Below are 25,121 nucleotides of genomic sequence, written 5' to 3' on the forward strand. Positions count from 1 at the left end.
GCTTAACCAAAGGTTGTGTTAGTTATAAAATATTTCAGCAAAATTAGTTCAGTTGGTGACATCTGACATAGGTCATCCTGAGTACACAAAATGACTGATTAAGAATCCATTAATAATTAGTGAGCATTTATTGTAATCTGAGCAGTTTCCAGATGACTATATAAGGTAAGCGTATCTGTTTAAACAAGAAAGATGGATTTGGGGGGAAATATAAACAGTTAATATAATTGTAACACATGTCAAGAATCTGGAGCAGCTTATTTTTAAAATATCTGTTTATAAGTACTAAGTGAAAACCAAAATGTTGACCAGTGAACAGTAACTACGAGACTTATAGATGGACGTTTGTGGAGATAGTTAAATAGTAAGATAGTGCTTCAGCATACTACTACCTTTATTAATTTAGATTTGGCTAGATTTACTTCAGTTATATTTCCTCTTATTTTTTTGTGAATGAAATAAATAGCCTCGTTCCATAAACAGACATCCTGGCTGTACAAGTACCACTTTATGAATATTGAGCATTGGGAATCAGCTAGGTATAAACTAAAGAACAAAGTTTCTATAATCCAAGGTCTCATCCCAGCTGGATCATTATATAGTTATGTATTTGTGTACCACTTGCAACCCCTCCAGGCCTTGTTTTTCTCGTTCATAAAACAAAGAGAATAGAGACTCTATATGCTCTTTCTATGGTGTTTTGTGAACAAGCGTTTTAATAGCTTGAGGAAAGGTCAAGTATGAGGCATTTAAGCTTTTCTAATTCTGAACGTGAAACCTCTGGATGTAAGTAAAATCTGAGGAAGCTCTCCTGGGGCTAGGAAGTAAAGATTCAAGGTCAGTTACGTTACTAACCTCCACGAGAATGAAGTAACCAGTTTAAGGCTAAACCTTATTTAGGAGCCTTCTAAGGATCCGGACTGCTTCTGTTTTCTAGAACTCTTAACTCATTTTGGAAGCCAACTGCTCAGTTGTGGATTTAGAGAAAATACAGAAAGTACCAGAAACAGCATATCTGTTGCTCTACACATTGTTGGGAAAACTACTGACAAATTCAGTTTTTACTCATCATTCTGGCCTTGGAAAATCTCATCCCTAAGGAGATTTTAACCACGTTGTATTTTCTGCTGACTTTCAAAGTGGTATTTCAAACCAAAATGGATTTTCTGGGCTTCATCTCATAATTTATAGCCTTATAACCTTATGGATATTGCCTGAATATAGGTATTATTATCCTGTTGACTTTGCCTCTTACCATGTTTAAAGTTGAACTCTTCCTTCCTGGAACACTGCCTCTAAATCTTTCCCTTTTGTTTTCTGTCCTGTTAATGCATGACCCCCATAATCTGTAACTAAAATCTGACTTTTACTGTAGATGTCTGTCTTTCTTTTTACTTTCACTCTCCAGTGTAAGTCACCAAGCCCTATAGATTCTACCTCTGACATAGGTCTCAAATCTGTATCTCTTATCCATCCTTACTGCTAAAGCCTGCATGTTAAGTATTTCTCTAATCCAACCTAAACACTGCTACCACTATTTTTTACTTAGTATTCAGAATTGATCCTGTTACTTTCTTGCTTTAAACCTTTCAGTGGCTCTCCATTCCCTACAGAATACAGTACAAATTTATAGCATTACAGAGATGCCCTTCATATAATCTGGCCTCTGCTAATAACTTCAATTTCTGATTGAAATTGTTCCTCCCAAATCTAATTTTCCCATCTTTCTTCGTACCATTTATGTTTGCTCTCTTTTTTTATCTTTCTACACGTGTGTGTGTGTGTGTGTGTGTGTGTAGATTGGCAAATCTAGGTGGTGGGTTTATGGGTGCTCACTATACCATTCTTTCATCTTTTCAGTATATTTGAAAATGTTCATATATACACACATACACTGTTGCATGAATAGACACACATACCCATTTATATAGGTACATAGAGGTTGTACCTGACTCTAAGCCCTTTGAGAAAAGGAATTTTTTTCTCAAGTCCTTTGCACAATACCTGAATATGTATGATGTAACCAATTCCCTGTGTTAAATTCCCTTTGTTCAAAATATCTAGTGTGGTTTCTGTTTGTCAACTAGACTGAATGGTATACCTTCTTTACATACCATATAACAAACTTAGAATACTTTAATTTCAATCTACGTAACTCCAATTGACCTAAGTGCTGTCATTGTTCATATTCTAGTTCTATCATTTTATCTTCAGTTCCACAAGTTACATTAATTATTATTGTTTTATATAGTCATTGTTGGTTTATAATTACCCACGTGTTTATCATTTTCTTTGTTCAACATTTCTTCATGCTTCTCAGGCCTTCCTTCATCTTGTTTCTTTTTCTTCCTAAAGGTATAGACTTTAGGAAGATATTTCCCTGGGTATATCATTCTAGGTTGACATTTATTTTCTCTCACTACCTGGAAACTATTATTTTATGTCTTCTGGATTCCCCTGTTGTTTTTGAGGGGGCAGTTACTGATCTAGTGGTTAAACTATGCAGATATTCTGCCTTTTCTCCCTAGCTGTTTTTAAGAAACTCTTATTCTGCAGTGTTCTGCTGAATGATACAGATTTCTTTTCATTTGATCTGCTTGGGATATGTTGGGCTTCCTGGATCTGTGTATTTCATTGATTGTGGGAAGTGCTTAGTGCCTATCTCGTTGAATGTTGCATGTCTTGTATTCCCTCTTCTCTTTCATTTTGGAACTCCAGTTAGATGCATGATAATTTCTTCAAGTCTATCTCCATTTCTCTAATTCTTTCCATGTGTCCAGTTTGCTCTTGACCACGTATATTGTATTTCTAATTTCTGTTTTGTTTGTATATGTATTATTTTTATATATATATATATATATATATATATATACTTACTACTACAAGTTCTGTTTTGTTAATCTTGGTAATTTTTGATAGTCTCTTGTTTTAGTCATTCTTTTGATACCTTTCTATTTAATTTTACCTATAAAATATACTTTTTCACATTTTGTGTGAGGTAATGACAACAAATGAAATCTTTACTATGTTACTCCTGTAGTTTTTTTCTAACTCACGATGAATTTTTTTTTTCTGCCGGAACCTTGTGATTTCTAGTTGTGGGCACATTTTCATTGGAACTTTATCTGTGGGAATTATTTTAGGTCTGGATTTAAAGTGCCTTCTTTCAAAGAGGATTTGCATTTGTTTCTGTAAGATACCTGAAAGCATTATCAACCTGAGGCCAATTAATATAAAATTTATGATTAATTTTTGGGGGGGCACATAGATAGTATGATTTCCTGCCTCAAACCTGTATGAGAGCAGTAAGAATTTTTTTTTTAAAGAATATCCATTTCCCCTCCCCGCCAGTCACCCCAAGCCAAAAGCAAGTCAACAAATAATTCACCTGTTATGGATGACAATTTTTGAGGTTCCTGTCTTTAATCATGTTTTTCCTGATCTGACTGCCTACTTTGTAAGAGTCCTTGGGCCTTTTCTTGGGCTCTTATTAAAATCCAAGCTTTACTTCATCAGGATGATGAGAGCCTAATAAGTCTCTTTTGTTCAGAAAAGCAAAAACATTCTCAGAAGCACAAAGGTACAAATGTCTACTTATATCTGTCCTGGGATTGTGTCACATGCACCATGCATTCACTGCCTTCTCCCTGTCCCCCAAATGCAAATAAGTCTGAGAAATCTTGTTTTTTTGTTTTGTTTTCTTTTTCCCCTTAACCTGCTCTTAATTTAAGCAAGAGAGAAGGAGATTGCACATGGAGTATTAAGTTAGTCAACCCACTGTTTCAGGTACGTAAAGATTGCAAATATCTTCTGACTCTATAATTTATTTGAGGTGCCTTGTAGCACCTTGATTTTTATAGGTAATTGTTATCTCTTGAGTTATTTTTGTGGAATTATAATTTCCTAGGATGTTCTCCAAAGACAAAGATATCACGAAAAAAGAAAATTACAGGCCAATATCACTGATGAACATAGATGCCAAAATTCTCAACAAAATACTAGCAAACCAAATCTAACAGTACATTAAAAGAATCATGATCAAGTGGGATTTATCCCAGGGATGCAAGGATTTTTCAATATCCACAGATCAATCAGTGTGATACACAGTATTAACAAATTGAAGAATAAAGACCATATGATCATCTCAATAGATGCAGAAAAAGCTTTTGATAAAATTCAACACCCATTTATGATAAAAAAAAACTCTCCAGAAAATGAGGATAGAGGGAACATACTTAAACAAAAGAAAGGCCATGTATGACAGTCCCACAGCTAACATCACACTCAACAGTGAAAAGCTGAAAGCATATCCTTCAAGATCAGGAACAAGGCAGGAATGCCCATTCTTACCACTTTTATTCAACATAGTTTAGGAAGTTCTAGCCATAGCAATCAGAGAAAAAAAAAGAAAAAGGAATCCAAATTGGAAAGGAAGAAGTAAAACTGTCACTGTTTGCAACTGACATGGTGCTATACATAGAAAATCCTAAAGATGCCACCAGAAAACTATTAGAGCTCATCAATGAATTCGGTAAAGTTGCAGGATACAAAATTAACGTACAGAGAGATCTGTTGCATTTCTATACGTTCACAATGAACTATCAGGAAGAGAATTAAGGAAACAATCTGTTTACCATTGCATCAAAAAGAACTAAATATCTACAAATAAACCTAACAAAGGAGGGAAAAGAACTGTACTCCAAAAACTAAAGACTCTGTTGAATGAAATTGAAGATGACACAGATAGAAAGATACACTGTGTTCTTGGATTGGAAGAATCAATATTGTTAAAATGACCATGTTAGCCAAGGCAATCTACAGATTCAGTACAATCCCTATCAAAATACCAATAGCATTTTTCACAGAACTAGAACAAGTAATTTTAGAATCTATATGGAAACAAATGGAACCTAACTAAAACGCTTTTGCGTAGCAAAGGAAACCATTGACAAAACGAAAAGACAACCTACTGAATGGGAGAAAATATTTGCAAATGATAAGACCCAATGAAGGATTAATACCCAACATATGTAAACAACTCATGCAACTCAACATTAAAAATAAATAAATAAATAATGGGCAGAAGAACTGAATAGACCTTTTACCAAAGAGAAAATACAGATGGCCAGCAGGCGTATGAAAAGATGCTCAACATTGCTAATCATCAGGGAAATGCAAACCAAAACCACAAAGAGATATCACCTCACACCTGTCAGAATGACTATCATCAAAAAGTCTACAAAAACAAATGTTGGTGAGGAGGTAGAGAAAAGGGAATCCTTATACACTGTTGGTGGGAATGTAAATTGGTGCAAACAGTATGGAGGTTTCTCAAAAAACTAAAAATAGAAATACATATGACCCAGTAATTCCACTCCTGGGTATATATCTGAAAAAAACAAAAACACCAATTCAAAAAGATGAATGCACCCCAATGTTCATAGCAGCATTGTTTACAATAGCCAAAGTATGGAAACAACCTAAGTGTCTATCCACAGATAAATGGATAAAGAAGCTGTGGTATATATATACATACAATGGAATACTACTTAGCCATAAAAATGGCCAACAAAATTTTGCCATTTGTAGCAACATGGATGGATTTGGAGGGCATTATGCTAAGTGAAGTAAGTCAGACAGAAAGATAAATACTGTATGATATTGCTCATATGTGAAATCTAAAAAATATGACAAGTGAATATAACGTAAAAGAAGCAGACTGACTGATATAGAGAATAAACTAGTGGTTACCAGTGAGGAGAGGGAAGGTGGGAGAGACAGTATAGGTGTGGGGGAGTGGAAGGTACAAACTGTTGGTGTAAGACTCGAGGATGTATCGTACAACCCCAGTAATAGCCAATATTTTGTACTAACTGTAAATGGAAAGTAACCTTTAAAAATTGTATTAAAATTTTTAAAAATTTTAAAAGAAAAAACTGGAAGGAAGAAAAATAGCAGGTTGAAAGGGAAAATAGGTGAAATCTAAGAAAGACAGCGAAGTGTTTCTCTAATTTCTAAATGAATAAAAAGTGGTCTTTATAAAACAAGACATTTCTAAAGTTAAATTTCTGGCTTGGCATATACTTTTGTGACCGTTGCAAATTACTTAACCTCTCTGAGTTTGCTTTTTTATTTCTAAAATAAGGTTATATTACAAACCATTGTTAGTTCCTTTGAAGATTAGATGGCAGAAATAGCTGCTTAACTGAGCCCTGACATGTAATTTTATTGAGCCCTACACTTTAGCCTAAGCACTGTACAGGATTTATCTTCACAGTAACCCCAAATTTGTGGTTAGATAACTGTAACACATATTAAGTAAGTATCTGATCAAGATCACACCAATAAGTAACAATCACAGGATTTTAACCCAGACATTCTGACCTCAAGAGCCCAGACTCTTAACCGTTGTGTCATTTCTTATGTTCTTAAAGTTCTTATTAAAACTGAAGGTATACTTTTCCATGAAAACAGTGTTAGATATTATAATATTATTACGAATTCACAGACTGATAGAATCAATGGGTATTTCAGTGTCTTGGACAACCTTCTTTAATGTGCAAGAATTTCTTATATAGTAGCTTTAGTGGTTTGTAATCTAGCTTCTATATAAATGCTTCCAGAGACAAGAGATTTTATTACATTTTTTAAGGCAAACCATTTAATTTTATAAAGAATTTCTCTCTATCCTGGGATAAAATTTTTGCACTCACTACATTTACCCTTTGGTTCTAATTCTCTGCCCTGTGAGGAGATAGTAAGAGGACAGCTTCTTTCATAGACAATTGTTTAAATGTTTAGGCAAGAATCATTTCTCTTACCCTAGGCTAAAGACCATCAAGTATTTTACAGACAACAAATTTCCATACTTTTCTCAGCTGAGGTCCTTCTACTCTGAATGCATTCCAGTTCTTTTTAAAAATGTGCTTACTATAAATTAACTTTATGTACCAAATTTTGTATAATTTCAGTTTCTTCCAAGAGTCTTGTATCATTTATGTTTAAAAAAAAAAAAAAAACAGGACGTGGGGGAGAAAACCTAACTGTTCACAGATCTGAATGCACTTTTCAGTCATTGCTATAAATGTGCACTTCATTTATAGACTCAACAGAGATATACTTAACACTTGTACACTGACTAGTACTAGTTACTGTTTACTGGATATTTACTATGCACCATGGCCTTTTCTAACCTCTTTACACATAACTTATTTAGTCACAATAATCCTGTGAGGTAGTTATTTTCACTGTTTAACAGATGAGGAAACTGAGGCACAGAGCTGTTAAGTAATTTATCCCGTATCACGTGGTTTGTACTAAATCTCAGTGCCAAAACTGAGATTCAGACCTAGGCACAGCCACTGCAGAGAGAGAGAGAGAGAGTGTGTGTGTATGTGTGTATTTATTTATGTCTTAGTTTAGGCTGCTTTAACAAAATACCATAGACTAGATGGCTTAAACAACAGAAATTTATTTCTCATAGTTCTGGAGGCTGAGAACTCTGAGATTAAGGTGCCAACATGATCAGAGTTATGGTGATGGCCCTCTTCCTGGTGTGTAGACAGTGTCTTCTCACCATATCCTTGCATAACAGGGAGACTGCCCTTATGACCTAATTACCTCCCAAAGGCCTCACCTCCAAGTACTCTCACGTAAGAGCTTCAGTGTATGAATTTTGAGGGTACACAAACATTCCGACCATAGCAATATGTTAAGTAGTTCTTTTGTGTGCCTGATCTGAAAGCTTATCTACACCTTTTAGAGTAGTTTTCTTTAAGCATATGTCAACTTATAAAAATCAACTTTTGGAGCAGCTCATTTGTAATTTGGGAATTCAGTAGCAATAGAAACCTTTCTTGAATTTGAATCCTAGTTAATAACTGTAACTTTACCTATTTCCTGATATATAAAGTGTGGATAATATCTGTCTCAAAATGTTATTTTAAGGATTAATATGCATACATACACATATTTGTGTGTGTGTATAATTATACTGTTATATACGTAAGTATACACACATACAGCATTTAGTATAGCTGTTTACAAGGCTTTTAAATGGCAAAGAGGCAGCATAGCACAGCAGTTATTAAGCTAGACTTTCAAACAGAACTGACTTACTACCTGTATGACTTTGGGCAAGTTTCTTAACTTCCCTGTGCTCTAGTTTTCTTTTCAGTAATATAGGTGTAATACCTGTTTCAGGGCTGTTATGAGGATTAATGAGTCAATAAAGCCCTTAGATCAGGACTTAGACCTTGTAAAGTAGTATGTAAATGATAAAATAATATTATTTTATATCAGTATCTAACATAGCATCTGTATTTTTATAAGTTAATTAACAAGTTATGTTTAAATGTTTTTGAACTAGTGACTTTTTTTTTAAAGAAGTAGAAAACCAAATATGAAACATATTTATTAAAATTGGTTAGTCACACCATCTTTTATTAGGGAGAGAAGGGAACCCTGAAGCACAATGGTTAAATGACTTGCACTTTAAGCAGTTTTCTGGTGATTACCAAGCTACTTATAACTAAACCAGGTCTATTACCCTAGTCTAGCTTTTTTTTTTTTTTTATCTAGAGACCTGGTGTGGATAAAACACAAAATAACTTCAATATGAAGAAATTTAGATACGTGGTAGAATTATTAGATGTGTTTCAACAATAATGGATTACTGAGAATAATTAGCGTGTTCTATTTGAAGTTTTTGTTTTTGTTTCAAAATAGAAGCACCATGGTATGCTTTATGAAAAGCAATGGACTTGAATTTTTGGTCTTCCTACACCCCCTACCATCATAGTAGAAAGCAAAACGTGAAGGCTTTTATGCATACACTTAGATTATTTTAATTAATGCTAGCATTATATTTGAAGTACCCTTAGTCCTATGTATAGGTAATTATTTTAGTAGAATTTGTATAATTTTGAGTATGCTTTGTTCTCTAACCAATCAGGTAATAAGTAGGGAATTTAGTTTAATTCTTAAATATGCTAGTCAAATTGATTTGATTTAATTTTAAAGTAATTGTGTTAGAAGAACTTTGGACAATGATCTGACTCAGCTTAAGACTCAATGTAGTCACTTCTACAGTATCCCTGGCAGATAGTCCTACAACTCTACTTGAATATTTTCTTGACTTGGAATTCTTGTATTTTCTGAAAGCATAAGGAGATTCCATTTAAGTGACTTCAAGCTCGTCTCAAACCTTGTAATTCTTTATTCTTTGTAAATATTAACTTCCAATTTTAAGCAACAATTGGTCCTAGTAAATAATTTTTAATATACTATTTAACTTACAGATTGCCCAAGGACTCCAGATACTCCCAGTAGTGACCCTCGTTGTTCCACCAGCAATAATAGACTGATGGCCTTACAAAAACAACTGGATATAGAACTTAAAGTAAAACAAGGTGCAGAGAACATGATACAGATGTATTCAAATGGCTCTTCAAAGGTAAGTACAGTAAATAAATGTAAGTGTGTATACAGTCTATCCTTGTTATTTACAGATTCCACATGTGTGAATTAACCTACCTGATAAAATTTATTTGAGGGGCTTCCCTGGTGGTGCAGTGGTTGAGCATCTGCCTGCCAATGCAGGGGACACGGGTTCGAGCCCTGGTCTGGGAAGATCCCACATGCCGCGGAGCAACTAGGCCCGTGAGCCACAACTACTGAGCCTGCGCGTCTGGAGCCTGTGCTCCGCAACAAGAGAGGCCGCGATAGTGAGAGGCCCGCGCACCCCGATGAAGAGCGGCCCCCACTTGCCGCAACTAGAGAAAGCCCTCGCACAGAGACGAAGACCCAACACAGCCAAAAATAAATAAATTAATTAATTAATTTTAAAAAAACACATTTTATTTGAAACCCAACATCAGTACTTGTGGCACTTTCACAGTCATTTGTGGGCAATGCACAGAGGGGTAAAAAATTTGAGTTATCTGATGTGAACGTTCACAGCTGATGTTGAACAAGATGATACTCTTCTTGTTTAAGCTCTTATACTGTAAACAAGTATCCTTTTCATCGTCTATTTAGTACCACATTTTGTGCTTTTCATGATTTTGCTGTTTAAACACTGTATTAGGATTTCTGAGATCATTTTAGCCTCCAAATCTGTGTATTGACAATATAACAAATTGGAAACAAAAGATTTCTAAAATACTATTTTTAAAATTATTTCTACCAAAATCAATCAATAAAAAAATTTTAAGTAAAATTGTCTGAGTAAAGGGTACACAGGAACTCTCCACAGAAAACTGCAACTTTTCTGTAAATCTAAAATTATTCTAAAACAAAAAATTTATTTAAAAACGTTTGGGCTGTAATGAGTTTTCCATCACTACATACAGATCTTTAAGAAAGGACAAATGAAAAGAGAAGACGTTCTATCATTAATGATTGTTTGGACTAGATCTTTGGGTTCTCAGGGAATCTGGTATGGGCATGTAACTCCTAATTGAAAACCAGTGTTATGGGGAACACTTGTTACTAATAGGAATGTGTCCTTTTTCTGAGATATAATGTAGAAGAGAAAATGATAGGAACAACTGAACCAGATTAACATGAAGGTTCTTTCCAATCTAAGGTTCTATAGTTTTATAATTTGCAAAAAGTCTTAGAAAGGTTGATTTATTATAAAATCCACCGTTCTACTTTCAACTCATTTATTTTAAAGATTTTTGCCTCTGCAAATCAGTTTCTTCCATATTTTAATAGATCTTAAGTAATTTTAGAATAAAAGGTTTAGGTATTTCTTTTTGTTTTTTAAGTTTAGGAAGAATTTGAAATTGGGGGGAGTGGAGGGGACAGTAGGAATCTTTGCTTGGAGCCAAGTAACCTACGTACCCATTCAAATGAAATTTGTGAAGACGCTGAAAAGAGAGAAATGTGTATATGTTATAAATAAGATTTTTTTAAACTTATTTATGAAAATTAGTTCAATTATATGCCATATTTCAAAATAATTTCTAAATTATTTTTAGAGAAATGTATTTATTCCTACGTGATGTATTACTTACATGATCCGATACTTGATAGTATACTACTTCACTAACTTTGAACATTTATTATGGGACTTCACTAACTTTGAACATTTATTATGGGATGGTAGAGTTGGTTTTTCTGTTGTTTAAAAGTATTGACCTTTAGTTTGGGGTTTTTTTTTTTTTCATTTTTATCAAATGTTATTTTGGGCTTTTTTTCTCTTTTTAAGGTAAATACTGTGTTCTTGGAACTGTGAATGCACCATATTATGCTGAGTGTTTTAAATTTAAAACACCTCTGGAGTAAGGTTTTTTAACCTATGGTTGATGGATTAGATTGAGAGGTTCATGAGTCCTTTGAAGTTATAGGAAAAGTGAGTGTGTGTATTGATAAATGGATGAATAAGAGGGCCATAGGTTTCACTCTATTCTCAAAGTGGTCTGTAACCAACAACCCCCCTTCCCAAATTTAACAGGTTTACGGATGTATTAAAAGGGAAATAGATAACTTACGATAACCACAAGTCCAAAATAAACAGGGCTACTAGTAAGCCTGCTAAAACAAATAGATAAGTTCCAGTAGCCTTTTATTTTTAATTAGGAGGTCCATTAATTTGAGAAGGGGTCAAGTGGAGGTCCAGAGCATATTAACAGCTGCTATAGTCTCTGAGGTAGGCCTGCCAGTTATTCTTGTCGAGATTTGGTCGTAACTGTTTCATTTCTCATCTTTAAACCTCTCATAGGGTCAAAGTATATCTTTATGAGAATAGGGAAAGTTGTACATTGAAGTTATGTAGAATATTAATTTAGTCATTAAGGAGTTAACAGTTTGATAACTATTATGCTGGGCTCTGGAGTATGAATATTATAAAAGTAGTGTCTTATACGTAGTAGGTACTCAACAGATAATATCCTCCTTTCAAGAGACACACTAAAAAGCAGATCTCACTTGTAAATAACTACAATTATATAATAGTGGTATGTTCAAGTTACTTAGAAGCACAGTGGAGAAGAATCACTTAACTATCAGAAGAAATAATTAAAGTCTTAGTATAAGATTTGAAGGATGATTTAGAGTTTAAGAAGGAATTACTTTCTAGAGATAGTGATGTGGGTAAGCCCAGTATATACAGGCTAAGGAACTGTGGGATAGAGTGGCTTGCTCTAAGGAAGTGCTTTCGTATGGCAATTTCTTATCCGACATACCTGAGGGTAGGTAGGATGCACTTCTAATGGTAACAGTCATCAACTCTAGCAGTTATTTTCAATGAAAGGCCATGCCCTACTGGGGTAACATCTGAATCTCCAGAAAGACACATTTTATTTGGGAAAGGTCCTTCAGATGAGTCAAACAGAACTTTTTCTGTTCCCCACCAGAAGAGCTTTAAGCAAATGAAGTATAGTGAGAGGTGTAGCATAATGAAAGACAAACCAGATTATAAAGTACTTTGTACACAGTTAAGCAGTTGAGATTCTATCTTATAAGGTGTAGGGAGTTGCTGAAAGACTTTTAGCAAAGAAAATACACGATCAGATTTACAGTTTAGAAAGTTCACATCCATCTTCCTCAGACTTGAAGAATTAATTAGAGAGGGTCAAGTCTACAGGCAGCAAGTTTAAGGAGGCTTTTGTGGTAGTCCAGGTTAAACATGCTTAATGCCTCTTGTAACAGCAATGAAAGCAAAGAAGAGAGAGTCAAGCAATTTTGGTAGAATAAGTATGTGATGTCTGGATATGAGGAAGAAGGAAGAATTGAAGATGATTCTTAGATTGGTTATGTGAACAGACTGATGAATGGTGGTATCCTTCACAACGATAGGTATATTCATAATGGGGAGCAAATTTAGTGATAGGTATGATTAACTCAGCTTGGCAGTAGATAGTCCTCTTCAGAACTCTGGTTATTGGATTCTGTATGATAAAATTATTACCCCTGTACATTTTATAGCCAGAGTTGTCCTTTCAAAAGGTAAGTCAGATATTTTCACACGCTTGTTCAAAACCCTCCAGTGGCTTTCTAGCTATTTTAGAACAAAATCCAGAGTCCTTACTGTGATTCTGCAAGTTCATACATGATTTACCCCTGGCTACCTTCCAATTTTATCTTCCAAAACTCTTTCATTTTCTCTCATTACCCTCTAGCCATATTGACTTCTTTGCTATCTTTTGGACATAACAAGGACACTTCTACCTCAGGGTCTTTGCATTTACTGTCTCTGCCTAGATAGCTCTTCTCCCAAGTACTTTCATGGCTTTCTCTCTCACTTCATTACAATCTCTACTCAGATGCTGCCACTTCAGCAAGCTCTTCATTACTATCCTATGTAAAATAGCAACCCATGTCTTTCCTTATCCCTTTCACTGCATTACCACTACCTGAAATAATAATTTATACAATCAATTTCTTTATCATCTATTTTCAACATTAGAATGTAAATTTCATGGCTAAGTAGTACCACTGGTTTTCAGAATAATCTCTGAGGACTTGATAAGACATGCTGAAGAAATGTTTCCTGTTCATATATTCATATGACAAACTAAGCTATTTATTAATATCTGGGGTTCTTTCTAGCCTCTATCACTTTTTTTTTCTTTTTTTAAATGCTTCCAAGTCTTTTCTGTTTCCTCATTTGAAAGTACTGGACCATCTATCTAGGCCTCCCTTTCTCAGATTTTCCAAAATTGACATATTCCAGTCTTACCTATATTAAAAGCTCACAAAATTTTTCTGGATTCCTTCCACTAAAACTGATCCCATCTTCCTGTGAATTTTTCTGTGACTACTTTTAACTTTCTGTTACATATAATAATATCTGTATCTCTTCAAACTATAAGTTTTATAGATAAAGGTAACATTCTAACTGATTAATCTTTGTATTTTTACTGGATGTGGCAACATTTAATTCATGGAAAGTAAGCCATAAATATGTGATAGAAAAATAAAGATAATGTTTGGTTTATTTATTTCTGAAAGCTGTGTGTATAGTATACTTTATTATTTACAATATCACACTATGACTTTTAAAACAAAAAGTTATTTTTTATAAAATAAAAGAATATAATTTGAAAATATAAAATGTACTTTATTTTTATTTATAATTGTAAAATATTGTACATTTGAAATATAATTATTTGTAGAATGTAGTATGCTAATTACTAATAGTTAACTTTATCTAGTCTGTTAGTTTGAACCATATGAAATTGCTGTTTTTTTAGTTCAGAATCAGATATTGGCATGTTCATATGGTTCAACCTGTATATGTAAAAATCTTCTCATAGTTTTAGCATAAAAGCCAGTATTTCTCTAATATATAAACCAGTTCATATGCTTTGGATCTAGCTTTAACTCTTGTCTTCAACATACTAGGTGCTCAACACAAAAATCCATTGAATGCCTGAAAGCATAAAACTGACAATAAAAATTCATTGAATGCTGGAAAGCATAAGACTGACATGTAGTAACTGTAAATTGCCTGTGATAGGTAATATCCAATGTCAGTTTTAAAAACCTTTATCATACTTTGACATCTATGCACATCTTCCAGAAATCTGTGTGGGAAAAATCATTTACTTTTTAAAATGAAATACAAATGCTTTTCCTTGCACGTTGAATTGAAATAGTTAAGAAAGGCATTTCTAAAGAAGTAAATGACAGAACTACTGTCTTTTCGCATAGTGATAAAATAATTAAAGGAGTAGCTTAATTGAAAAGCATATATAAATATTTATACTTTTACATTAGAACTTCATTGAGATCCTATAATTAATCATTATTTTTATTCCTCTAAAAGAGAACATTTTAATGCCAATCATATGCTAGACAATATAATTTTAGTTTTATCTAATGCTTACAGAAGCTCTGTATTTTAGAGAATGGTATCCCTGCTTACATAGTTTCTTCAAGAAACCTATTTGTCCCATTAAATTAGGAGTTTTGAAATACTAACGTTTTCTCTTACTCTAGTCTGGTCTCAGAGAAATAGAAAAGTTATTTCAGACTTTAAAGAGGAATTAAAAAGTATTTTTATTTTTATTTTTATTTTATTTTTATTTTATTTTATTTTATTTTTATTTTTATTTTATTTTTATTTTATTTTATTTTATTTTTATTTTATTTTATTTTTATTTATTTTATTTTTATTTTTATTTTAAATTTGGAAGGTTAATAGGTATATTCATAAAAGCATATCTAATGAGTCATAGACAAACACCAGATTCAAGCTAGTGTTCTTAATGGTAAAGCATAATTTTAAAAAAGTATAGTGTGTGTGTGTGTGCTTCATGTTGTAAATGAATATTTAAGGGACTTAGTAAACTATTTAAGCCCAACTCAATGTGAAATCCAAATATTTTATTTAATAAAGAACAAAATCTGACCAGAAACTCTTTCCTAAATGAGTGACCATGGGAACAGGAGAGAAATGAAAGAAAAATTCATAAATTTGCTAATTGCTTTTTCCTCCACTGTATATAACGTGTTTAACTTGTTATATTGGTGTTTAATGTGATATATATCAGCTCACTTTTTTAATGTGTTGTATTGGTGTTAAACGTGATATATTTCAGTTCACTTTTTTTCCTCGTATATATTGTCTCTCCCATCACAAGTGTCTCCATCCTCCCCTTAATTCAGTGTCATGATATACTGTGTGTGTTTGATTTATTGATATGATGCTGCACATCTGATGCTTGTCTCTTAGCTAGTAGATTTGAGTCTTCTGGAGAATATAGGTTGATTGTATTCTATTTTATTTCCAGATTAATACTGACTGCCTCAGTGATAAAAGTAGAGATGCTTAAATAATATGCAAAAATTGGTCTTTCTTGTGAATAAGTGCTTCCTAACTTGATGCTTAGTTTTATCATTTCTTTTTTGTGGATTGAAGCCTGCTAGACTTTGACAACTAATATAACTAAGTAGGAGATGGCATTAACTTCTGTTACTTTTCTCATGAAACTTTTGAAAAAAATCCTATGTTAGTTTTCTGTGGCTGCTGTATCAAATTATCACAAATTTAGTGGCTTAAAACAACACAAATTTATTACATTACAGTTTTATAATTGAGAAGTCCGAAATGGATTTCACATTCGGGAGGACGTAGGAGAAAATTCGGTTCCTTACCCTTTCCATCTTCTAGAGGCTGCCCATATTCCTTGGCTCGTGGCCCTCTTCCTCTGTCTTTGAAGCCAGAAACAGTGGCTCCGGTTCTTCTCATGTGACCTCCTCTTCTGCCTTCCTCTTCTACATTTAAGGACCCTTATGATTACATTGGGTCCATCTGGATAATCCAGGATAACCTCTATATTTTGAGATTGGGTGATTAACAACCTCAGTTCCATCTGCTATCTTAATTTCCCTTTCACATGTAAGGTAACATTCACAAGGTTCTGGGGATTGCCACATGGACATCTTTGGGTGGGTCGTTAAATGGTAAGTTTTTTGTGATTCAGTATTACTGGAACTAAACTGGGAGGTAGGACAGTAACATTATTTCACTTATCAGGGCCTTTCTTGAAGTCTTTAGACATGATAGAAGTTTATTCACTATAACTTACTCCCTAACTTTTAACTGATGGAGTTGTTTTTCTTATTTTTCACCCTATCAGTTTGATGCTTTTCAAAATAAATGTATCTACCCCAAGTATATATATTATAGAGCTCACAGTATTCTTTTGACCCTTGTTTTTCACTTGCTGATGTCATTTGATCTTACTTAGAAATTATAAAAATGGTTTATTTGTCTCTGTATCTGCTTACCTTTTCAAACTTATTCTTAATAGGATCGGAAACTCCATGGCACAGCTCAACAGCTGCTCCAAGACAGCAAGACAAAAATAGAAGTGATACGAATGCAGATTCTTCAGGCAGTCCAGACCAATGAATTGGCTTTTGATAATGGTGATGGAACAGAGATAAATTATCATTCTTATTATTATGGGCATATATAGTGCTAAATAAATTTTAAGGAAAGAAGTGGTGGTTCAAAATTAAGGAGGACGAGGCATTCTGTTTTTTTATCTTGAGTTTTTATCTTTGAGTTTTGATGGCTAAAATGAAAGACTGTATTTTAATATTGTGTCTATTAAGTATTTACTTCAGTGTTTATTGACTTTTAAGAACTAACTTTTAATGTTGTAAGAATTTATTTCTTTTTCTTGAGTTTTAATCCCTACATATTAGAAAGTCAAATAAATGGTTCAATTAACTTTTTTTTTTTTTGTCCCCCTCTAGCCAAACCTGTCATAAGTCCTCTTGAACTTCGGATGGAAGAATTAAGGCATCATTTTAGGATAGAGTTTGCAGTAGCAGAAGGTGCAAAGAATGTAATGAAATTACTTGGCTCAGGAAAAGTAACAGACAGAAAAGCACTTTCAGAAGTAATTTTAAATAAAAATTTTAACTTAATAAATATATTAGTCAAAGAATATAACTATTTAAATGACACCATTGTCTTTTCCCTGTTTAAGGCTCAAGCAAGATTTAATGAATCAAGTCAGAAGTTGGACCTTTTGAAGTATTCATTAGAGCAAAGATTAAATGAACTTCCCAAAAATCATCCCAAAAGCAGTATTATTATTGAGGAGCTTTCACTTGTTGCATCACCAACACTAAGTCCACGTCAAAGTATGATATCTACACAAAACCAATATAGTACCCTATCCAAACCAGCAGCACTAACAGGTATGTAGCATATATCATCCTGATTTTTTTTTTTATTTTTCGTGCATTTTTAATCTACATCTGGTTCTAGTTTAATAAATGAATTAAAATGTGTTCACAGAATTTTTAAATATTGTGGTAAGATACACATAGCAAAATTTATTATTTTAACCATTTTAAAATACACAACTCATAGGCATTTAGTATATACATGCTGTTGTATAACTATAACCAGTTTCTATTTCCAGGGTATTTTCATCACCCCAGAAGGAAACTCAGTACCCATTAAGTAGTCATTCCCGATTCCCCCTTTCCCCTCAACCCCTAGCAATCACTATTGGGTTTCTGTTTCTATAGATTTGTCTATTATAGATGTTTCCTATAAATGGAGTTATATAATTTGTGGCTTTCTGTGTCTGACTTCTTTCACTTTCTGTACTGTTCAAGGTTCATTCTTCTTGTAACATGTATCACTATTTCATTCCTTTTTATGGCTAAGTAATATTCTGTTGTACAGGTATATATCTGGTTTGATTTATCTGTTTGATGGACATTTGGGTTGTTTCCACCTTTTGACTACTGTGAATAGTGTTTCTATGAATATTTGTGTGCAGGTTTTTGTTTGAACACCTGTTTTCAGTTATTTAGGGAATATACCTAGATGTATAATTACTAGGTCATATGGTAATTTTATGTTTATATTTTTGAGGGACCATCAAACTGTTGTCCATGGGGGCTGCATCATTTTACATTGACAGGGGTTCCAATTTCTCCACATCCTCAACAACACTTGTTATTTTCCCTTTTTTTTTTTTATTATTACCATCCTACTAGGTCCATTAATGACAGTGAGGTAGCGAAGTCTCCAACTATTTTTGTAGACTTTCCTATTTCTCCTTTCAGTTATGTAAATTTTTGCTTCATATATTTTCAGGCTCTGTTAAGTGCATATATGTTTATAATTTTTATATCTTCTAAATGGATTGACTGTTTTATCAAAATATAATATCCTTTTTCTCCTGTAACAATTTTGGATTTAAAGTATTTTGTCTGACGTTAGTGTACCCATTCCAGTTCTCTTTTGGTTACTGTTTACACGAATATCTTTTTCTATTCATTCTCATTCAGTTGATTGTGTCTTTGGATCTAAAATGAGTCTCTTTTAGACAGTATATAATTTGATCATGGTTTGGGTTTATTTATGTATTTTAATCCATTCTGCCATTCTCTGCCTTTAATTTGAGCAGTTTAATCCATATATGTTTAAGATAATTACTGATAAAGTGTAATGCAATTCTGACGCTGACTCCCCAGAGTTAGGTCAAATTTCATAGGTTAATGGCACAGTCCCCCACAAGACTGTCCTCATTTCAGACACAAGCTGCAAGCTTAGAGTTTCCCCCAAACACTCACACTTCTGACCAACTGGCTGCAAATTCAGGGGTTCCTACTACCACCTCATGCTCAGTAATTCCATAGAGCAACTCACAGAACTTAGGAAAGCTCTATATTTACAGTTACAGTTTTCTTATAAAGGCTACAAATTAGGACCAAAGAAGAGACACTTAGGGAGAGATCTGGCAGGGTACCTAAAGTTTCCTTGCTTTCAGCATGCAGCACCCTCTCAGAACATCAGTTTGTGTCCCCAGCCAGGAGTCTTACTTTAGCTGTGAGTATTCAGAATTTTTTTTGTGGCCTTATTACATAGGAGTGATTGAATCATTGGCCACTTTGATTGAAGTTAATCTCCAGCCCCCCACCTTTTTCTGAAAGACCAGCGGTCAGGTTGATATGTGGCTCAAAGCACTAGCCCTCTAACTATGTAGTTGGTCTTTATGGTATAGCCAGCCCCCATTCTGGAACTGTGTATGGGCCTACCAAGAGTCACTTTGTTAGCATAAACTCACATGTGGTCTAAGGAGTCCACCGTGAATAAGAAAGATGCTGCTATTACTAGGGAAATTGCAAGGGTTTAAAAGCTCCCTCTTAAGAACCAGGGAAATAAACCAGCCAAATTCATTATTATAGAACAAAAAAAGCTTACATCAGCCATTTTGCTAATTGTTTTCTGTAAGTCTTAATCTTTTTTTCCTGAATTCTTTTGCTTTCTTTTGTGTTTGATTGAATTTTTCTAGTTTACCTTTTTTATTCTCTCCTTGTTTCCTTTTCTGTATGTGTGTGTGTGTGTGTGTGTGTGTGTATATATATATATATTTTTTTTTTTAATCTTTATTGGAGTATAATTGCTTCACAATACTGTGTTAGTTTCTGTTGCACAACAAAGTGAATCAGCCATATGCATACACATGTCCCCATATCCCCTCCCTCTGGAGCCTCCCTCCCATCCTCCCTATTCCACCCGTCTAGGTCATCGCAAAGCACTGAGTCGATCTCCCTGTGCTATGCTGCTGCTTCCCACCAGCCAACTGTTTTACATCCGGTAGTGTATATATGTTGATGCTACTCTCACTTCATCCCAGCTTTGCTCTCCCACCCTATGTCATCAAGTCCATTCTCTGTGTCTACCTCTTTATTCTTGCCCTGCAACTAGATTCATCAGTACCATTTTTTTTTTTTTTTTTTTTAGATTCCATAGATATGCATTAGCATACGTTATTTGTTTTTCTCTTTCCGACTTTTCTGGCCTTTTAATTTACCTATATAGTTAGTTTTACTGGTGTTATTTTTTCTGTGATTTCAAGTTACTGTCTAGTGTCCTGTCATTTCAGTCTGGATGACTTGTTTTATTTAGCACTTCTTCTAGGAAGGTCTGCTAGTGATAAGACTTATTTGGGAATCGCTTATTTTCTTCATTTTTGAAGGTTAGTTTTGCATACATAGAATTCTTCGTTGACAAGCTTTTTTCTTTCAGCATTCTAAAAATGTCCTCCCATTCCCTCCTGGCCTTTATGCTATCTGATGAAGAATCAACTTTTAAACTTATTGAGGATTCTTTCTAAGTGATGAGTTGCTTCTCTCTTGCTGCTTTCAATATTCCCTTTTGTCTTTGGTTTTCACAATTTGATTATAACGCATCTCAGAATGGTAATTTCTTTTGAGTTTATTTTACTTGGATTCTTTGAGCTTCTTGATGTGTAGATTCATGTCATTCATCAAATTTGGGAAGTTTTCTGCCATCATTTCTTCACATATTCTTTCTGCCGTTTTCTCTCTTCTCTCCTTCTGGGATCCCCATAACGTGTATTTTTGTAGTCTTTGTGGTATCCCAGAAGTCGCCTAGTCTCTGGTTTTTTTGTTTATTTGTTTGTGTAGAACAAGTGTTTATTGATGTACAGACATTTTGGGGGGGGGGCTCAGAGACACAGATGTAAACACAGAAACAAGCATCAGCTTTCATGAATATCAGATATTATGAAGCAGAGACAAGCAGCAGAACTCAGGGAGTCCTCCCACCAGCAGCCTCCCATGAGCCTGTTCATAAACATGAACACCAAGATCTCTCCAAAAACCTGGCTTTAGTAGAGCTCAAAGAGAAGTTCTCATAAAGTCTCTTAACATCATTAAGCCAGGTGTCAAATTGGTTAGGTCGATTGCAAACCATTTTTAAGTCTGTTGAGTTTTACCTCCTGTTTGCTTTGCTTTGTCTTGTTTTTAATTAGTAGCATACACATTTAGCTTTATGTCTTACTGATCAACTTACTCTTTTATCATTATAAATATTTCCTTTTGTCTCTGAAAATAGACTTACAGTTTACTTTGTTTGATATTAGTAGAGCCATACTATCCTTTTTATGCCTAAGGTAACCTAATGAAGTTTTCCATCCTTTTATTTTCAACCTGTTTGTTCTTTTCTACTTAAAGTGATATATTTTATGTACATCATATAGATGTCTCTTTTTATCTAACCTGAAAGTCTAATTGAAGTTGTTAGTCTTATATTTTTTAACAGCTTTATTTGTATACATAAACTGCACATATCTGATATGTACAATTTGATAACTTTTGTCATATCAACCCTCAAAGGTTTCCATGTACCCTTTATAAACTGTCCTTTTAATATTATTCTTGATATGTATTTAACTCTACAATCTTGATGTTTGAATTGCATTTACTCTTTTTTCTCTGTTCATCATTTCCTGCCCTTTGTAGTTGTTTTTGAAGCAAATCGTTCCATTATTCCTTTTCATGTCCCATAACAGTGTTTTAATTATGCCTGTGTGTGTGTGTGTGTGTGTGTGTGTGTGGTGTGTTTATTGTTTACTTTAGAGATTCAAGTATGCATATTGAACTTATTACAGTCTGTGATCATAATGTACTCTCTTCCAAATCAGTTTAAAAATTTTATGGAGAAATATTTGCAAATTCTTCCACTTCACCCTGTTTATCCTCATTGTAATATATTTTACTTCTACCTGTGCCTTAATCTGCAGCTGACCCTTGAACAACACTGGGGTTAGGAGCACCGACCTTCTGTGCAGTCACAAATCTGTATATAACTTCACAGTCAGCCCTCCGTGTCTGTGAACTCAACCAGCTGTGGATCATACAGTACTGTAGTTATGTATCTAGTGAAAAATAATTCACGTGTAAGTGGACCTGCACAGTTCAAACCCATGTTGTTCAAGGTTCCACTGTACATCTTCTAGTGTTGTTTTTACTTTAAAGAGCTAAGAACTTTAAGGATATACATGATCCATGGTTAATTGAATCTGTGAGTGTGGGATTACAGATATGGAGAACCTACTGTTAAGCTACATGTGGATTTTCGACTGCGAGAAGGGTCAGTGCCCCTAACCCCCACATTGTTCAAGGGTCAACTGTACTTTACTTTGTTACAAAGTATTTTTTCAAAAAACAAAACAAAACATTGTTCTTTATATCTAATGGCTCATTTATCCTTACTGTTGTTCTTCACTTATTCTTGTTGTACTTGAGATTTCCTGTTAGAATTTTCCTTTAACCCATAGCCATTTCTTTTAGCATTTATTGTAGTGAAGATGTGGTAGAGTCTAATTTTTCCACTTTTTTCATGTTTATTTCATCTTCATTTTTAAAGAATATTGTTGGTAGAAAACCTCTGTAGGTGTTTTTTTCCTTTCAGCTCTTTAAAAATGGGATTTCATTGTCTTCTAGCTTTCCTCTTTCTATTGGGTTGGCCAAAAGTTTTGTTTGTTTTTTTCCATAAGATCGCTCTAGTAGCACTTAGTTGTCTTTAACTTCATTCGAAACAATTTTGTTAGATTGTATGTGCAGCTATTATATCAGCGTGCATTTTAAAAAAGACTTATCAAAATTGGTGAATTTTTGTGTAGCCATTTTAATATTGAAGATGGAAGAAAAAAGCAACATTTTCGGCATATTATGCTTTATTATTTCAAGAAAGGTTAAAACGGAACTGAAACGCCAGTGCAGTGTATGGAGAAGGTGCTGTGACTGATGAAACATGTCAAAAGTGGTCTGCAAAGTTTCATGCTGGAGATTTCTCACTGGACGATGCTCCGTGGTCGGGTAGACCAGTTGAAGTTGATAGTGATCAAATCGAGACATTAATTGAGAAGAATCAATGTTATACCACACGGGAGATAGCCGACATACTCAAAATAACCAAATCAAGTGTTGACAATCATTTGCACCAGCTTGGTTATGTGAATCGCTTTGATGTTTGGGTTCCACATAAGTTAAATGAAAAAAACCTTCTTGACTGTATTTCTGCCTGCGACTCTCTACTTAAACGTAATGAAAGTGTTCTGTGTTTATAACAAATTGTGATGGGCAATGAACAGTGGATATGTACAATAATGTGGAACAGAAGAGATCGTGGGGCAAGCAAAATGAACCACCACCAACCACACCAAAGGCTGGTCTTCATCCAAAGAAGGTGATGTTGTATATATGGTATGATTAGAAGGGAGTTCTCTATTATGAGCTCCTTCTAGAAAACCAAACGATTAATTCCAGCAAGTACTGCTCCAGTTAGACCAACTGAAAGCAGCACTTGATGAAAAGCGTCCAGAATTAGTCAACAGAAAACACCATAATCTTCCATCAGGATAATGCAAGACCGCATGTTTCTTTGATGACCAGGCAGAAACTGTGACAGCTTGGCTGGGAAGTTCTGCTTCATCGGCCGTATTCACCAGACGGTGCACCTTCATATTTCCATTTATTTAGGTCTTCACAAAATTCTCTTAATCGAAAAAATTTCAATTCCCTGGAAGACTGTAAAAGGTACCTGGAACAGTTCTTTGCTCAAAAAGATAAAACATTTTGGGAAGATGGAATTATGAAGTTCCCTGAAAAATGGCAGAAGGTAGTGGAACAAAAGGGTGAATATGTTGTTCAATAAAGTTCTTGGTGAAAGTGTGAAATGTGTCTTTTATTTTTATTTAAAAACCGGAGGCACTTTTTGACCAACCCAATACTATGAGAAGTCAGCTGTAGTTCCTATCAATGTTTCCCTTCATGTAATGTCCCTCATTCCCCAATTATTGAAGTAACATAGAATTACATTGAATTTTCTTCATTTTTTTTTCTTTCTGTTCGTAAGACTAGATACTTCAGTTCAGCTATCTTTAAGTTTTCTTATTCTTCTGGATGCTCAGATCTGCTGTTGAACATCTCTAGTAAACTTTTAAAATTCCAGTTAGTGTACTTTTCAGTTCCAGGATTTCTATTTGGTTCTTATTTATAAATTCTGTATCTTTATTAATATTCCCTATTTGTTGAAATACCATTCTCTCTTTTTCCTTTTGGTTTCTTTTAGGTCTTTGACCACATATAAGCTTTGGCCATATGTAAGACAGTGGGTATAGAGTCTTTGTTTAGTAAATCCAATGTCTTCCTCAGGGATAGCTTCTGTGAATTTCTGCTTTGCTTGTGAATTGGCCGTACTCTCTTATTTCTGTGCTTGCCTCATAATTTTTTATTGAAAGCTGGATATGGTGAATATTATAATGTGTAACTGGAAGATACTCCCCTTTTCTATAATTTCTTATTGCTGTTTGAAACAGGGTGTAGTTGTTTAGTGACTTTATTTGCTAAAGACTGTATTTTTTGTCATGTGTGGTCACTGAAGTCTCCATTAAGTTAGTGGTCAACTAGTGTTTTGACAGACTTTTTTTTTTCTTTAATTGGAGTATAATTGCTTTACAATGTTGTGTTAGTTTCTGCTGTAAAACAAAGTGAATCAGCTATATGTATACATATATCCTCTCCCTCTTGGACCTCCCTTCCCCCCTCTCCCCCATCCCACCAATCTAGGTCATCACAGAGCACCAAACTGAGCTTCCTGTGCTATACTGCAGGTCCCCACTAGCTATCTATTTTACACATGGTAGTGTATTTATGTCAAACCTCGTCTCCCAATTCATCCCACCTTCCCCTTCCCCCTCTGTGTCCACATGTCCATTCTCTATGTCTACATCTCTATTTCTGCCTTGCAAATACGTTCATCTGTACCATTTTTCTTAGGTTCCACATATATGCATTAATATACGATATTTGTTTTTCTGACT

General features: G+C 34.2%; 1 protein-coding gene across 1 annotated transcript in view; it reads left to right on the plus strand.

The window, feature by feature from the left end:
* Positions 1-25,121, plus strand: part of PKN2 (protein kinase N2) — a 121,765-nt gene that overhangs the window by 44,775 nt on the left and 51,869 nt on the right. Inside the window, exons 3-6 of the mRNA XM_068540246.1 lie at positions 9,300-9,454; positions 16,767-16,884; positions 17,218-17,363; positions 17,454-17,667. Of these exons, the coding sequence (XP_068396347.1) occupies positions 9,300-9,454; positions 16,767-16,884; positions 17,218-17,363; positions 17,454-17,667 (633 nt within the window). The remainder of the gene's footprint in view (positions 1-9,299; positions 9,455-16,766; positions 16,885-17,217; positions 17,364-17,453; positions 17,668-25,121) is intronic.

The sequence above is a fragment of the Eschrichtius robustus genome, chromosome 3 (assembly GCF_028021215.1).
Source record: "Eschrichtius robustus isolate mEscRob2 chromosome 3, mEscRob2.pri, whole genome shotgun sequence".
NCBI classification, from domain to species: domain Eukaryota; kingdom Metazoa; phylum Chordata; class Mammalia; order Artiodactyla; family Eschrichtiidae; genus Eschrichtius; species Eschrichtius robustus.